The sequence below is a fragment of the Monomorium pharaonis genome, chromosome 10 (genome assembly GCF_013373865.1).
Source record: "Monomorium pharaonis isolate MP-MQ-018 chromosome 10, ASM1337386v2, whole genome shotgun sequence".
Classification (NCBI taxonomy): Eukaryota; Metazoa; Arthropoda; class Insecta; order Hymenoptera; family Formicidae; genus Monomorium; species Monomorium pharaonis.
Genome location: NC_050476.1, coordinates 16,615,273 through 16,634,372, shown reverse-complemented (window position 1 = coordinate 16,634,372; position 19,100 = coordinate 16,615,273). Strand labels below are relative to the sequence as shown.

At 32.5% G+C, this 19,100-nt stretch overlaps 2 protein-coding genes across 3 annotated transcripts in view; one reads left to right on the top strand and one right to left on the bottom strand.

The window, feature by feature from the left end:
• Positions 1–19,100, bottom strand: part of LOC118647631 — a 377,709-nt gene that overhangs the window by 107,036 nt on the left and 251,573 nt on the right. The gene's annotated exons all lie outside the window — the stretch shown is intronic.
• Positions 13,840–17,655, top strand: LOC118647629. Its single transcript, XM_036292878.1, has 3 exons — positions 13,840–13,972; positions 15,068–15,379; positions 15,534–17,655. The coding sequence occupies exons 2-3, from the start codon at positions 15,068–15,070 to the stop codon at positions 16,854–16,856; spliced, it is 1,635 nt and encodes a 544-aa protein (XP_036148771.1). The 5' UTR covers positions 13,840–13,972; the 3' UTR covers positions 16,857–17,655.

Sequence of the window (19,100 nt, the reverse complement as noted above, 5' to 3'; positions counted from 1 at the left end):
AAACAGCCTCCATTAAGGTGCAGACTGGCTGAGAGGGAAGAGTCACTTCCGAAAATCTCTGAGGATTCTCCTTCTCCCTTCTCATCCCACGCGATCGTCCACAACTCACAAGAGGCAGAAGCCGTTCCAGAAGAAACGCCACCGTCAAATTTGGAATCATTGGAGTTCCACCTGCCTCGTGCTCCTGACGACGAGAGCACGGATACCGCATATTCGGACAACGAAGACGAAGATTTCAACCCTGAGGAACCTCTACAAGGACATTCAGCCGAAAACGGAGACGACGAACGCGCAGAAAATACGCGATGTAAATTCAAAAAAACGAATACGCCACTGCTACAACAGAAGGACAACATAGTCGTCATGGTTACCGGAGACCAACGACCACTCGACAATGGAGCTCAAGAACTTTACACAGCAGGAAAACTGCCGCCTCTAAACCATTTAATGATCGGAAGGGCACGAGTATTTCCTTCCACATTCCATAATCGCCACATTATCGTACTGCCTGTGAAAGAAAGACGAAGTACCAACACTGACGAATATATTCTGAAGGAGTGTTTTATATCACTACTTGACGTAGCCAATGAATTAAACTTACATTCATTAAGCATACGCAGAACAGACAAAATAGATACCTTCGAGTGGAAGGAAATTCTATCCTTTTTGCGAACCAGTCTCCAAGAACGGAGAATGACAATTACGATATGCAACGGGACCGTTACGATCCCGCCAATAGAAGATCGCAAAGAAATAATAAGAGAAAAGCACGAATCAGCCACCGGCGGACACAAAGGCATAACTAAAACTTACCGACGCATTAACAAACGTTATACATGGACCAATTTAAAACAACATATACAAGATTTTATAAGGCAATGCCGCACATGTCAATTGAAGAAATTAGTGAGGAAAAAGACGCGACAACCTATGACACTGACCGACACACCGGGGCGAGCCTTCGACAAGGTCGCACTCGACATCGTCGGGCCCTTGAGAACTACACCTCGAGGAAATTCTTATCTGCTTACAATGCAAGACCTCTTAACAAAGTATTCCATATACGCTCCTATCAGCGACTGCAGAGCAGAAACTACAGCCATAGCATTCACAAACTATTTTATTTGCCGATTCGGATGCCCGAGGAGTATATTGACCGACCAAGGGACGAACTTCACTAGTCAGCTTATGCGAACAGTGATGAGGAAATTTCGAATAAAACACTTTCGAACGACAGCCTTTCATCCACAGTCTAACGGATCGTTAGAGCGATCGCATCACGTCCTCATGGAATACCTGAAATGCTTCGTTGACAAAGAAGGAAATTGGGATGAACTAATAGAAAGATGTTCCTTTTCTTACAATACTGCAGTTCACGAGGGTACTGGATTTACGCCGCACGAGCTTATTTTCGGGACACCCGCTAGAGTTCCTTCCGGGATCAACCATGAAGAGGAGCCGGAAACCTACGGGAGTCATTTAACAAATTTATTCACTACAATCTCGGACTTACAGAGAGTCGCTAAAATTAATCTACAAAGAGCCAAAGAAAAATCAAAAATATATTACGATAATAAAATTAATCCTGAGACCTTTACTAACGGTGATAGTGCTTTCTTATTAAACGAGCCTAAAACCGGTAAATTTGCGCAAGAATACACGGGACCATATCGCATAATCGATACGGAAGACAACGGAAATATTAAAATTATACTAAGAAGAGACCGCACCCGCATAGTGCACCTCAATAGATTGAAAAAAGCTTACTACCACGACCCGGGATGAACTGTCGCTTATCAAGGAAGCGACGTCTCATTCCAACCCGGCTCATTTAGCAAGCTCGGTTAATTGAAACCGGTGTGACAAATTGCATGCCCAACGCATGTAATCTCACCACAATTCGAATTTTTCTTCAGTACGAAGTTATCTTTTTGTTACTTAATTAAGCACCCATGATTTGGTGACGAATATAAACCACCCTTTCTTTTTTGTATATACAGGGTGTTTGGTAAAGATTTATGCAATTTTTATAAGCAGGTAGAGCGCATTAAGCTGAACATAAAATCCTCATCGTTTTTCCATTTTCACAATAGTTAACGAGTTATAGACCTGTAAAATTTTCTGTATTAGCCCGGCCTACCGGCAAATGCAAGCACGCCGAGCGCCCGACCGCGGCGGCTGCCCCTCCCTAGCGCTTGAACCTTGAGATTGCTAGGCGCGCGGAGGGAGTTGTTACAACAAGCGGCAATGGCTACGCACAATGTGTACGTGTACATACATGTGTACAAAAAAATATCAGTTCTAATGCTTAAAGAAACAATTACTAAATTTTTTTTTTTTAATAAATAATGATTATTTTTAATAAAACATTTTTTTTGGTGATAGTCTTAAATGTCGTAAACTGTCATAAATTTTAAAAGAAGCTATTATCATGTGCTCAAAAACAAATTTATCCTTCTTTAAACAACATTAGAAAATTTTATCGATTAAAATGGAAATAACAACCAAATAAAATGTTTCAACTTTATATTCTTAATTTGTTTCAACTTTATATTCTTAATTTACTTCCGAGTAGAAAATATAAAATAAATTTAAAAGAGAGAATCAAAGAAATGGCATTCTTCCCCGCAGATGGGGAGATCTCGCAGGGGTGGACGACGGGCGCGATTAAGGCGGCTTGTTGAGCTGTTAAAGAGGGACACAAGGAGCAGCGGTCCTGCTTCCCGAGAGACCGCGGCAGGGTCATCGCGCAAGTCTCCCGCGCCCCCGGACGTACCAGGGGCGTGCGAAGTAGTCCCGCGCGCCGGCAGCCCCGACCCGTCGGAAACGGAAGAGTCATTCGATTACTCCCGACCGGTCGTGGTGCACCTGGAGGCATTAGCCCCTGAGATCCGCCTCCCCAGTAGAATTATCTTGAGATTTAAATAAAAATGAACTAAATAAAACTAAATCTTTTAATTCTCTCATTCTCTAACTCCACAATCCGCTGTCTCGTACTCTAATCTCTCTCCGTTTCCGCTCGGCGGAGTAGAGAACGATAGAAAATATAAACAATTCGATCCTTGGCCCCGCCGGACGTAACAATACAAAAGCGTAACCGCTCACTGAGCTGCTATAAGTAGCAATTGAAGGTGATTTATTGGATTATATCTTCAAAGGTGTACCTTTATTACTTATTTATAAATAATTACTTATTTATCAATAAGAACCAGCCACCTACAATTGCTATAATACTATAGCCGCTTAGTGAGCGATTATGAATCTGGATGTACTCAATATTAATGAACTAATCATATTTAACGTTATATATGATTTTATATTACTTTATTTTGTTACTTTATTTTTAATATTTTTGAATTTTTGATATTTTGTTTTATTATATATACAAAAATAATATTTTACTTTAATTAATATATTTATATATATATAAACTTGTAAGAGATATAAACTATGTTTATATAAACTTGTAATGTAAAACTTGGTTTGTAATAATAAAAAATAATCAATTTTGTTAAATAAAAATTTACCATCCTATTAAATTTATTACCATGCATATATATTTATAATTAAATATAAATATATATGATTATAATCGTAACAGATTACATATGCAATAGTAATAAGTTAGAATAAATACATTTTTTCTTTAAAAGTGATATATTTATAAATATTTTAATTCTTTTAAGAAAAAATGTATTTATTCTAACTTATTATTACTGCGTATGTAATTTGTTACGATTATAATCATAACCCTATATCGGGCAACCTAAAGATATATCTTTTTAGTTCTCTTAATGTTAACTTTTAGATAACTTCCATAAGAGGTTATAAAGATCAAAAGTGCTCTTTAAGATGTCTAAGGACGGGATTCATAGACCGATCTTAAGCTCAAGCATTGTCTTAAGTCTAGCTTCGAGCCGACTTGAGACTTACTTAACCAATGAAATAACAGCATTGACGTCTCAAGATCGTGCTTAAGCTGGAACTTGAATAATATTCGACTATGAATTCCGGCCAAGGTGTGCTCATACTCAAGACGAATTTCGGTACAATTCTACGCAGATTCCAGATGCGGCCATTTTTAAGAAAGAGAGAAGAGATCCTTTCTCTCTTTCATTATTTCTGGGGCTCGATTCTTGAATTCATTCGCAAGAGAAACGTATACGCAAATACTCGCTCTAACAGAAAGTTGTAAGTTTATTGGTTAATAGCCATACGATAGCCAATAAATTTCTAACTTTTCTGTAAGAACAGAATTTGCGAATACGTTTCTCTTGCGAATAAATTCAAGAATCAAGCCCCTGTTTCTATTGCTTGTTGTCTGGCATTGTGTTTAGGCCCTATTATAAAAAAGTTAGTCTCTTTATTTTTATCCCAACTATCACCTTCAATTATTTTCATCTCTAATAATTTGTAATTATTTAGAATAAGGCCTTTTTCCGAATTATTGAGAATTTGAGTCTGAATACTCTGGTCTGGATGATATTGAGGTACTATTATGATATAACAAATTGAAAATACCGCGGCAAGATGGCGGTATCTGGAAGCAACTTTTCATTGGCTGTTAAAAAGCATATGCGTATGAGCACACCTTATATCCTTCCACCATGGACTAGACGATTGTATCTAGAATTGGAATGTATTCCGGTAGAGCACTAAAAAAGTAGGTATTCTCCATAGACTAACGTAGACGGAGCCTTTCGAAGAGGGGTAGCTGATTTTTGCGGTAAGGGGAGAGGCTAGGAACTTCGGTCAGTTCCGTCGCGATTCGACTACGTTCAGCATTATATCGTCCGTCGCTCACTCGTTTGCGCTTTCTCTCTCTCTCGCTCTCTCTCTCCCTCTTGCAGTTATATTCTCTCTCGCTCACGCTCTTTTTCTCTCTCTTTCTCGCTCTTCCTCTCTCCCTCTTGCAGTCATATGTCGAATTATTAGTCGAATATTATCGAATGTACCCGAATTCAACCAAAGTTCCTAGACTATCTCTTCACCCCGAATATCAGCCCCCTCTCGCCCTAAGTGATAGGTAATGCTCCGTCTACGTTAGTCCATGGTGGAAGAATGTAAGGTGTGCTTGTTCTTGAGACGAATTTGGGATAGTTCTGCGCAGGATACCAGGTACGGCCATATTTCAACGTCACAGGCATGGCTGCGCCGGGAGCGCCCCGATTGACCACGTCCCAATTGACCACCGCTTTTCTAATTGGCGGTCCAACGGAAAAACTCTAAGCATTCATTGCTGTAAATGGTTGTGGTCAATTGCAACGTGGTCAATCGGGGCGCTCCTGGCTGCGCCCATGCCGCCCATGCTCGGACGTTGCACGTCACACATGTCGCACGTCGCGTAATTAATAAAATCGCGTATGTTACGTATGCTGCCGCATCTCCAGGACAGTTAATATTTCTTAAATCTCGTCAGCATTGTGCCATATGTTTTCCTCTGGCTGAAGTAAGTTTAATCTCTATTCCATTATCTTAAATTTCAAGTTATTCTTATTCACGTGAGATTGCATTATGAAGTGAAAACAAAAAAAGATGAGAAAAATTACAAATATAAAAAAAGAATGCAGACTTTGGAATGTAATTTGTTTAAAAAAATAATCCTTTTATAATGATAAATCATAAAATACATAGAAATATGTATAAGAATATTTTTACAAAGATTTTGTATAACTTGTATAGTTTCTTTATATTCCCAGTGAACACAGTAATATAGCAGTGTAACAGCAATGTAACCAAATATAACAGGTTACGTTACTCTGAAATTACACGTAACTTACATGTAAGTTACAATTTCCGACTCAGCAATATAACATGTTATAATTACATGTTATCTTGTAACCGTTACACAACAGTTACAAAGAAAAATAAAATAAAATAAAAATTTCTTTTTTTTTTTAATTATTTTTATCAACAGCACATACTACATTTAGAATAAATTTTTATTAATTAATTAAATTTAAATTATGTAATTTTTTATTTTATTCTTACTTGCCGCTGCTAGGTTTGAACCCGGGACCTTAGGATGACGAACCTTGTACTCTACCTACTACGCCAATTTGACTCATCGATATGGGTACTTGTTATTGTCTACATATACTTATATGCTATAAACTGACGCAACTATATTATTTTTTATAAAAGCAATTAAATTTTGCAAAACATATTAAAAATAAATAGCATTAATTTATTTACTTATTAATTTCATTGTTAAATTTATCTTTTTCCATAATCTTAATAATTTGATGGAAATTGCGATCTATTTAGCACTAATTTGAAGCGTTCAAATAATTAATTAGATGGTTAACTATATAGATCGTAATTCTAAGAAAAATTGAATAGTATACATTTATTATTCTGTTTTTGTTCAGCACATAATGAATTTCAATTTTGTGCATTTTTTGTGCGCAGTAATTGTAGACAAACCGTTATTTTTGAAAACATTATCTTTATAATAATTTTTTTTATTATCAAATAGATCTATCATTCAGGATGTTATAATGTTGTCTGATTTCTGAGTCAACTACGACGCATCGTTCCGTAATAACATTGATACGAACGTGTTATGTTACGATTATACAATTTTTGTTGAATAACTGTAACGCCAAAACGATGTATAACAGCTATATCACTTGCGTATAACAAATATTACGTAACAGGTTATTTCCATGTTATATAGCACCTACATATCACAAGAATAACAATGTTAAATTATTTGTAACTTCCATGTTATATTGCCGCTATAAAATGTGTTCACTGGGTTATGTTTGAACATTTATTCCTCTGAATTTTGTATAATTTTTACTTCTCTATGAAATAAAATACTTTTAACTTTTTATTTTTATGTTTATTTTATTTCTGAATTTAAATATTTGAAATTTAATTCAAATATTTAGATTTGTTTATATTTTGTTTGTTGTAAAATGTATTTCTACTTTTTTTCTACTATTCTTAATTCTACTATTACAATGTATTTCTACTTAATTAAATTAAAATTAAAAATGTATCAAATGTTACTACAAAAAGTCGCAAATAAAATTAGATAATTTTATTTTTAAAAAGTTACTTTTATTAGTTTATGATTATTTTTCATAATTTACATGTATATTTTAATCTACTTTTTATTATTAAATATCAAGATTGAGTATAAATTAACAAATTTTGAACTAAATATATTTAATAGTTTATAGAATTAATTTTATTACATTAAAAATTGTATGAACAAAAAACCAACTTTATCAAAAGTTATGTAAAATTAAATTAGAAAGTAATTTTAAAACGCATTATTTATATTAAATTAGAATATTGTAATTTTTTTTAAATTATCTTATAGTAAAAATAACGAAACAATCACAATTTAAACACAAAAATAAGTTAAACCAATAATAATAATACGTATGGCAAATTCAAATTGTCGCGACAAGATGGCGGTATCTGGAGCACATGTCTTATTGGGTGTTTACGATAATGGCTATCCGAGTAATTTTCTCTAGGATCGAAATATATGATAAGCACAACCATCTACTATCATCATGATTCGTGACAACTCAATGCTGTCCGGTATAGCCAAATCATCACGAGCAAGTTGCGAGTTGCGAGTTCCATGAGTTTGTAGCAGGTAACCTAAAAAGTACGACATAATAATTTGATTATTACAATTAAAAATAATCTGTTTTTAATGTATGTTTTTAATGGTAAGATTATTAACTTCATTAAAATAGTAATTATATAACACAATCATGTATTTTTAAAGTATTGTCTAAAGTAATATTAAAGAGATTATTTTATTTACAAATATTTTATTTATTAATTTGTCTATCAAGTTTATATTATAACGTCCCCTACAGCATGAAATATTGCTGCAACGTTGCAGAAATATTATTTTGCAAGATTGGAATATTGCAGAAAATATTGCAATATTGCAGCAATATTCCTATGTCCGCTCCAAAACAATATTGTGCAATATGTCTGCAATATTTCTGCAATATTCCCCGTAAGATTTCTGTAATATTTCAGCAATATTGCTGCAATATTTCTTGTAAGATTGCTATAATATTTCTGAAACGTTAATGCGCAATATGAAGGAAATGTTGCAGGTGGTTAAATTAATCAAATAATATGTAAGATGTGTATTATACGAAAAACGGAAAATGAATTTATTGTCATACCGTTATGGCACAATAATTAAAAAAATTATTAATTAAAAAAGTAATTAATTAAATTAACATACACCAACGGATATCGAATATCGTTCCATTCTAGATTTAAGTAAGCATTAAAATGAAGCAAGTCCAGAAAATGCCCATCCTGATCAATTTATATGCTAGAATTACACATGCATGTATGGTTCACACATGTTTAATTAATGTATTATATATATAAGTCGGAGTGAACATCTTCTGGACTTGCTTCACTCAATCTAGTATGGGACGCAACGCTGTCGTGATTACAGAATTTGTTGCACATCTATGTATCTTTTAGCTCTAATCTTACATAAAAATTTAAAATAAAAATATCCTGCTCTATTTTTTTATTTGTCCCTTAAAACTATGTAAAATATTACTTATTGTTAGTTCTAGATTAAGAAATACGGATTATACGGAAATAAATTTTGCACGGTTGCAATATAATATTGCCACAATATTGTGCAATATCTGTTAGGAAATATTACATTTGTAATATTGCTACAATATTGCACAACATCTGCTAAGAAATATTACATTTGTAATATTGCTGCAATATTGTGCAACATTTGCTAGGGAATATTATATTTGTAATATTGCTACAATATTTCTGCAATATTGGTTATATTATGCACTATTGCAATATTTCTGCAACGTTGCAGCAATATTTCATGCTGTAGGGGGTATATCTAACGCATATCTAACGTATATCTGTTTACAGTATATCTTAATTTACTATGCACTTGTATTACAAATTAAAAAAATTTATTGTAAACATTATTATTAGTTTCACATTAGTGAAATATTCATGCATAATATTTATACATAAAGATATATGATTTTTTAAAATAATGATAACACCATGCAACTTATCATTAACAGTTGTTACAAGAAAGAAAAATATTTATACTTAAATTTTTATTTTACTTGTAATCTAAAAAATATTATTAATAATGATTTATTTAGTAATTTTACATAATTTATCTCATTTGTTTCAAAGTGTTAACACCATCCGTTTAATAAAAGATGACTTTTCTAATATATATGTTAGTTAATAATAAATAATAACATTTATTGTGAATCAATGTTTAATTAAAATATTATATTAGGTTTTGAAATAATACCGTTATGATAGAAACTTGATAGACAAAATAAATATTTGTAAATAAAATAATCTCTGATATTACTTATTTAGACAATACTTTAAAAATACATGATTGTGTTACATATAATTACTATTTTAAAGTTAATAATCTTATCATACATTAAAAACAGATTATTTTTAATTGTAATAATCAAATTATTTATGTCGTACTTTTTAGGTTATCTGCTACAAACTCACGGAACTCGCAACTCGCAACTTGCTCGTGATGATTTGGCTATACCGGACAGCATTGAGTTGTCACGAATCATGATGATAGTAGATGGTTGTGCTTATCATATATTTCGGTCCTAGAAAAAATTACTCGGATAGCCATTATCGTAAACACCCATTGGTTGTTAGACCCATATGCGCAAGAGCACACCTTGTATTCTTCCACCATGCATTAGTCTATGGTATTCTTACGTCCGCCATTTTTCTTCAAACCAGCAAGTAACTAGCATAATGTTTTATATATACAGGGTGTCCCAAATCTGGTGTGCAATATTTCATGGAAAGATAGACGAGATCGAGATGAACATAAAAATCCAATATAATCTTGGTTAGGTCTATCAATAATCAAGATATAAATTTTTTAATTTATGCGAATGAGAGCGCGCCTTGCGCGCCGAAGGAAGGGCTCGAGCCGCTCGAGCCATAGCACGGCCTACTGTCTCAAGCATTGGCTGCCGGCGGCGGCGGGAGGAAGAAGGAGAAGCGTGGCGTCGTCGCCGTTTCCACGTCTTGCCGCACCGCGCCTAAGCTCGCGTCGATGGCTGCTACGCATACTCGCGATTACATGACAAGATTATAAATTATTAATAAAAATATGACAAATTTAAATCGTAATAAACTTCTGTAAATAAGAAAGTCAAAAGAGAGAAAGCGATGGAAACGTATGAATCCTGCAAATAATATAATATTTGCCGCATCAAATTCTCTTATCGTTTTTTATGGAATATTCAATTAACGAAGATTTATCACGATTGATTCTTTATACATTCTCCTTTCGTAACCATCTTATTAGAAAATTACAAAATGCACGAAATACTATCCCTAATATACACTCTTTGTAAAATAACACGATAGAAAAATATTCACGTTTGATCTAAGGACTTCAGGATAATCTATTCGATGCGACTTCTACGGTAATTATAGGTAATCAGAGATCAATGTTATGTCAAGTATCGTTAGTATGATTAACTACAAAGGATTTTCTCTTGTATATGATAGAGAACTTCGAGTTTCTTCTATCGTTAATACATTCTAAGTCACTGAAAATCTGTCGTAATTAATAATGCAATTAAAGGTAGAAGAAACTGTAAGTTTTCTATGGTTATAAAAGAAAATCCTTCGTTGTATTAACAATACATGATATTAAACATTAATTTTTAAGCATAATTATCGTAGCATCGCGCCTAAGCTATCGTGAAATCGTTACATCAAGAGGGAATATTTTTCAGTGTTATTACAAAGAGTGTAACATACTATGGATAAGTATTTCGCGCATTTTAGTATGACACCTCTCTCTCTCTCCCCCTCTCTCTCTCTCTCTCTTTCTCTCTCTCTCTCTCTCTCTCTCTCTCTCTCTTTCTCCCTCTTTCTTCCTCTTTCCCTCTCAAGCACTACGTAGTACACAAATACAATAAATATTACCACGTTTAACAACATTAGTTTGTACTATTCTACTTTCATTATGTGTGTAAATTGAATAAAATTTTAACAATTATCATTTCTTTATATTTTTAGTATTACACACGATCGAAAAAAAAATTATCAAAAATTATTACTAAAACTGCGATAAATAATCAGCACGATACTTTCTTTCTGAGTGTCGTATCGTGTTTAATGTTAAAAATGTTAAAAAATAGTAATCTTGTTAAAAAAATTTTATATGACATTTAATGAAACTCTAATAATATTGATTGGAACTGTTGTTGAAAATGACATTTATCGTGTTTCTGTAAATACTTTAGAGGGAAAGATATTCTGCTAACTTCGCGAAATACATATTTTTATCTTTGTCTTTTTAATATAAAAATTGTAGCAACGTTCTGCTTTATTTAATTACACATAATGAAAGTAGAATAGTACAAACTAATGTTGTTAAACGTGGTAATATTTATTGTATTTGTGTACTACGTAGTGCTTGAGAGGGAAAGAGGAAGAAAGAGGGAGAAAGAGAGAGAGAGAGAGAGAGAGAGAGAGAGAGAGAGAGAGAGAGAGAGAAAGAGAGAGAGAGAGAGGGGGAGAGAGAGAGAGGTGTCATACTAAAATGCGCGAAATACTTATCCATAGTATGTTACACTCTTTGTAATAACACTGAAAAATATTCCCTCTTGATGTAACGATTTCACGATAGCTTAGGCGCGATGCTACGATAATTATGCTTAAAAATTAATGTTTAATATCATGTATTGTTAATACAACGAAGGATTTTCTTTTATAACCATAGAAAACTTACAGTTTCTTCTACCTTTAATTGCATTATTAATTACGACAGATTTTCAGTGACTTAGAATGTATTAACGATAGAAGAAACTCGAAGTTCTCTATCATATACAAGAGAAAATCCTTTGTAGTTAATCATACTAACGATACTTGACATAACATTGATCTCTGATTACCTATAATTACCGTAGAAGTCGCATCGAATAGATTATCCTGAAGTCCTTAGATCAAACGTGAATATTTTTCTATCGTGTTATTTTACAAAGAGTGTATATTAGGGATAGTATTTCGTGCATTTTGTAATTTTCTAATAAGATGGTTACGAAAGGAGAATGTATAAAGAATCAATCGTGATAAATCTTCGTTAATTGAATATTCCATAAAAAACGATAAGAGAATTTGATGCGGCAAATATTATATTATTTGTAGGATTCATACGTTTCCATCGCTTTCTCTCTTTTGACTTTCTTATTTACAGAAGTTTATTACGATTTAGATTTGTCATATTTTTATTAATAATTTATAATCTTGTCATGTAATCGCGAGTATGCGTAGCAGCCATCGACGCCAGCTTAGGCGCGGTGCGGCGAGACGTGGGAACGGCGACGATGCCACGCTTCTCCTTCTTCCCCCCGCCGCCGGCAGCCAATGCTTGAGACAGTAGGCCGTGCTATGGCTCGAGCAGCTCGAGCCCTTCCTTCGGCGCGCAAGGCGCGCTCTCATTCGCATAAATTAAAAAATTTATATCTTGATTATTGATAGACCTAACCAAGACTATATTGGATTTTTATGTTCATCTCGATCCCGTCTATCTTTCCATGAAGTATTGCACACCAGATTTGGGACACCCTGTATATATATATACATATGGTATAATATACATATTTTTAATAAAATCCTCTCTTCTTTTTTGACATTGTGTCGTTAAAAAATTACAATATATCAATCTTTATAAACACAAAATGCAAGATTAATTTTACATAAAAAATATCTCGGCACGTGCAATTTCGAAATTTTGAATCGGGTACTTACTTCGATCTTTATTATCCTTTACTTCCTTATCTTTCGAGAGTAACGGCTCTTTAACTTGTTTTTTACCTCTGTTGTTTATTGTTTGTTTATTGGCAAAATTCGTCAGATTGATGTTTTAGAGTTTAGACTATTATTATCACTCGTCTGTATCTATCTCTATCTATCACTTATATTTGTGTAACACACTGAGGGATTCCAAAAAATATAATCGTCGTAAGTAACGTACGTAATGCTGTTTCTTAAGATTATGAGTAACACGCAATCCTTCACTGACAATGCAACACTCAATCCTTCTTTATTAACAAGCCGATGTACTATTACGTTGTTTGTTGCCGCGCAGTTAAACGTTACCGTGTCGTGTGCATAGACGTCGGATACAGGCAATAGACCAATCACAGCGACCGAAGTGTAAGCTAGTGTAGAGGGTGTGTTCTGTTTCACACATGATATGCATGTTGCATCATGCGTGAAACGGAACGCATCCTAGCACTCTCTACACTAGCTTACACTTCCAGTCCTTCGGATTTCGGTCGCTGTGTGATTGGTCTATTGCCTGTATCCGACGTCTATGCACACGACACGGTAACGTTTAACTGCGCGGCAACAAACAACGTAATAGTACATCGGCTTGTTAATAAAGAAGGATTGAGTGTTGCGTTGTCAGTGAAGGATTGCGTCTTACTCATAATCTTAAGAAACAGCATTACGTACGTTACTTACGACGATTATATTTTTTGGAATCCCTCAGTGTGTTACACAAATATAAGTGATAGATAGAGATAGATACAGACGAGTGATAATAATAGTCTAAACTCTAAAACATCAATCTGACGAATTTCGCCAATAAACAAACAATAAACAACAGAGATAAAAAACAAGTTGAAGAGCCGTTACTCTCAAAAGATAAGGAAGTAAAGGACAATAAAGATCGAAATACCCGATTCAAAATTTCGAAATTGCACGTGCCAAGATATTTTTTATGTAAAATTAATTTTGTATTTTGTGTTTCTAAAGATTTATATATTGTAATTTATCAACAACACAATGTCGAAAAGGAAAAGAGGATTTTATAAAAAATATCTGACAGACAATTCTGAAGAAATTCCTGTAACAACAAAATATTCTCGTCTATTAAGTGCAAAAAAAAGGGAAAATAGGAAAACAGGTAAATTCATAATTATTGTTATATGGTTGTCCTAATATTTTGTACTTCAGTATTAAATATGTATAGATCCTTATATATAATTTTAATTATTAATGTTATTAATATTTTTTAAGACATAATTATTTTTAGTTAAATACATATGACATAATTTACAAAATTCTATCTTTACACATTTTAGTGTAATGTAAGTGAAAGTGATAATTGAAACAATGAAGTTAGGACCATGGCACAAGCTCTTCCGTAAGGCGATACATCAAGTGATCTTACATACTGGGGCTCGATTCTTGAATTCATCTGCAAGAGAAACGTATTCGCAAATTCTGTTCTTACAGAAAAGTTGAAAATTTATTGGCTATCGTATGACTTTTAACCAATAAACTTGCAACTTTTCTGTTAGAGCGGGTATTTGCGCATACGTTTTCTTGCGAATGAATTCAAGAATCGAGCCCCTGATCTTAAACTTTGATTTTTACTTAGCCCTGCATTTGGCGCAATATCTGTATTGGATACTCGTTTAGGCTAAATGCATCACCGTTTTCACACAGTAAACATTTTTTTATTAATCCTAATATTCGTCAATTGTTTTTTATTATTTTAAAGTTTAATATAAGATTTATCAATCAAATAGAAATTTTAAATTATATGCACATTGCGACCATTTGTGGATAAAAAAATATTGTGCTTAATGCAGGATTAAAAATAAACTCAAGTTAACACACAAAGAAATCCTTAACTTAAAAACATACGTTAAGGATTTCTTTGGGGAGCATCCCAGATGCGCATAGATCGAAACAGACACCAATCAGAACTAACTGAGTTAGTTAGAATTAGGATAAATTTATAGAATTTGATTAGTGGTCTCCGTTTCCATCTGTGCGCATCTGGGACTCACTCTTTCTTTGTACGTTGATTTAAGTTAAATTTTCAATATGAGCTTAGGTTTATATAGAGTATTCAACGTAACGTAACGCTTTATGGAAAAGCTTGTGTGGTGGCCCTTAGTTTTGTATACTTATATATATTTGAATTAGTAATGTCAAATTACAACTGTATTAACTGTAAACATCAACTAATTACACATATATACATTTGTAGATGGATCAAGAATGTGATCATGAACAAAATGATGTTATTATCCAAGAACATTCTTTCCAAGAATCTTTCGAAAAAGAAAACATGAATCACCATTATTCTGGACTTAACAATGAAAATAATAAGTCTAAAGAAGATGAAAATGAACAAGATTATCAATCTGAAAATGAATCTGAAAATAATGATTGTTTTGATAATAAAAATGACAATAATGAAATTTATTATTTTGACGATAATGGAGAGCTTTATGAAGATGATAATAGTTCTGATAGTGAAGAAAGTGAGAACCATGATGAATATCAAGAATACTCACAAGTAACTTTACAATTTTATTTATTTCTAACAAAAATATGCAATATTATAATTTATCATTTAATGAAAAAAGAAATTCGATACTCTTTGTCTGCAAAGTATGATCGGAAATATAATTATATTAGCAGACACTCCGTAAATACATATTTTCTTGCAGGAACCTACACGATTGTCTATATATGAAGGATGTGATTTAAGTAAAGAAGAAAGTCAATTGATGATAATGAGTATGGCAATTCAAAACAAATTGACTGATTCTGCATTACAAGCTTTACTTCAAATTATTGATTCTCATTTGCCTTATAGAGTATATTCCTCAAAGTATCATTTTCTACAATTTTTTCCAAAGGTAGTTTTCTGTAAATATTATTTTTGTCCAACGTGCTTTATTATATTGACATTTCATTGTGATACTATTACTGAATGTAATAACTGTCGAAAACGTTATGAACAAAACCAATTACAAAGAAATTTTAACTATTTTTATCATTTTTCATTGAAGTCGCAGTTGATCGAGTTATTAAAAACTAAATTATTTACACAATTTAGAAAAAATAGTCTCATTGAAAGTGATATTGTAGATGGAAAACTTTATCGTAAGTTAAAAGAACAAAAAGTTATATGTGATAACGATATTACTATTCAGTGGAACACAGATGGTGTAGAAATATTTAATTCGTCCACATACACTATATGGCCGATTCAAGTATGTATAAATGAATTACCATATCGAGTTAGAAGAGATAACATTTTACTTTGTGGATTATGGTTTTATAACCATAAACCACCAATGGATTTGTTTCTTCGTCCATTCATAGACGAACTTTTAGAATTAGAAACAAATGGATTCTGGTGTGTTCCATATAAACACAAGGAACCCATACTCGTAAAAGTTTATACACTTCTTGCAGCTGTAGATACAATAGCTAGACCACTTATTCAAAACATGAAGCAATTTAATGGTGCATATGGATGTTCATATTGTTTCCATAAAGGAGAACAAACTTTAATTGGAAGAGGTCAAACACGTATATATTCTGGTAATAAAAGCATGTTACGAAACATAAAGCAACATTATAAACATATTGAAAGAGCTAATAATGAAGGAAGACCAGTAAAAGGTGTTAAAGGTCCTTCAGTAGTAATGCTTTTAAGTACGTGTCATATTATTCATTCTTTTCCACCAGAATATATGCATTCAGTTTTATTAGGCGTGACAAAATTATTTGGAACATTGTGGTTTGACTCAGTTAATAATAATAAAGATTGGTACTTAGGCTTAAAAGTTACTGAATTCAATAATAAATTACTAGCTATACGACCTCCTTGTGAAATTACAAGAACGCCACAATCTGTGAAAAATACAAAATGGAAAGCAAACGAATGGAAATCTTTCTTATTGTATTATTCGCTTATTTGCTTGAATGATATAATGCCACGAAAATATATTAAACATTGGTTACTATTTGTATATGTATAGCATTTATATTTTTTCCAAAACAAAATTTACAGATAACGAGTTTGATAAAGCAAAAATAGCACTTTATGAATTTGTTTTAAATGTCGAGTTACTCTATGAAAAAGAATATATGAAATATAACTTACATATGATGCTTCATTTGCCAGATTATATGAAAAAATACGGTGCCGTATGGGCATGGTCAGCATTTCCGTTTGAACACTTTAATGGTATAATAGCAAAGATGTTTCATGGAAGTCAATGTATACCACTACAAATTTGTACAATTTATTCCAGAATAAGATATATTAAACAAAATTCAGATATCTTTAGTAGGTCTAATTGTAGTAGACAAGGAAAGAAAGTGTTTCAATATATGTATAATGAAAGAAACTAAAATTTTTAAATGTATAAAATATGGAGATGATTTGAGAATATTTGGGAAACCTGTAAATATAACTTTGTCATTGTCTCAAAAACTGTTGATTGAGGAATTATTACAGCAAACAATTACACAAGAAGTAAAATCATTTCAAAGATTTTCTTATAAAAATACTCTTTATCATAGTTACAAATATTCTCGTCTTATTAAAAGAAATAATAGTACAGTTCTATTAAATCATAAAGAATTAATAGTAATTTTAGATCTAATCTTAATTAATACATCAGAACTACAAGAAATATACTACGTTGTCCTTGGTAAAAAATTACAAATAATGGACGAAGAACTTTGTAAACACAAATGTATATCAACAAAAATGTTTTCATTTATAGCACGTGAAACAAACAATGATATTTCTTGTTTTCCATCAAATTTTGATAAAAAATGTTGTAATGTCCTTTATAAAGAAGATAAGTTATATATCGTGCCTTTGGTAAATACAGTAGAAATTGATTAAATAATTTACTGTTTATTAAATTTATCACAATGTAATTCTTTACGAGTTAAAATTTTGTTCTTTTATATGTACACATGTATATGTTTCTTGCAAAAAATATGACTAAAAAGTTATATATTGTATTTAAAATAAAAAAATATTACAAAAATTTAAAGTTTTTAGACATTTTAATTATAAATCCACATTTTTTTAATAGATTATTTCTTATGTACTTACAGTTAAAATTTATATTAAAAAAAAAGTTTTTTTTATGGAAAAGGAAAAGTTGAAATAAAAATAAGAGCTCAAGAAAATTTAGGGAGAAATTTACTCGAAAGATGTTTTTTATGCATCACAAATTTGTTAGAAGTTTCGTTCTTTATCACTGAAATGTAAAAACAAATTTTGTTCAAATATTTCACAAATAGTTTTGGTATCAGAATTCAGTAGTTGTCGACGAAAATACTATTAGGAATAATACTATACTTAACGTATAGGCTCTCAGTAGTTTTCTAATAGTATTGTAATAAGAACACAGTAGTATTCCAATATTTTTCAATAGTATTTCAATAGTTTTCCTATATTATTCTCAGAAGTTTTTCAATATTTTTTAAATAATTCTCTTATAATTTTTTTTTGTACGGGAGGGATGTGTAACTCGAAGGGAAGCGCGTTTATCGCGCGATTCAACAAATGACCGCAACCGCTTTTTACCGATTTGTTCGTCGCGAAAGCTGACATTCGCTACAATTCTTGATCAACGGTGCGGAGCCGTCGATGTGCGTTTGCTGCCACGGTTGATTGTAATGCTCGTTACAGCGACGATAGCTTCGAACCTCTTGATCCGCTTTTAAATGTTCCGGAAGCTTGTCCCACACGTGTTCGATATAGTTGCCGCACTCGCGTAACAGAACGATCTTTGGCACAAACTGTAACTGCTCTGCGTTTAAATCGAGAATATCGGAGGGATGCGATAGTACGAGATACATCTTTGATACTGAGCGATGCACGACTTTGCGCTCGTATTAATAGGCGTTTGATCCTACCCCTTTACCTAATATAAAAAATAATGTTTGTGCAACAACCTGATAAGCTAGTAAAAAATGTGAGCGTAAAAGATATAAAATATTTTTCAAGCGTTAGTGAAGTGTACGACGAAGACGTGATCTTACGCGTCTCCAAGAGCTATAGTTTTCTGTAGTATGGGAAAAGTGAAGTGGTTTCATTTGTTTGGAATTCGACGAGAAGAGCGTCGTCCAGATCAAACAGCATCGTCAGTTCAGTTCGAAATTTCTTCGGGTAAAGAAGTGGTGAAAATGCATCTACAAAAATATATTTATAACAAGGATACTATGGCTAACATTGTAAGTACTTTATTTTAATATTA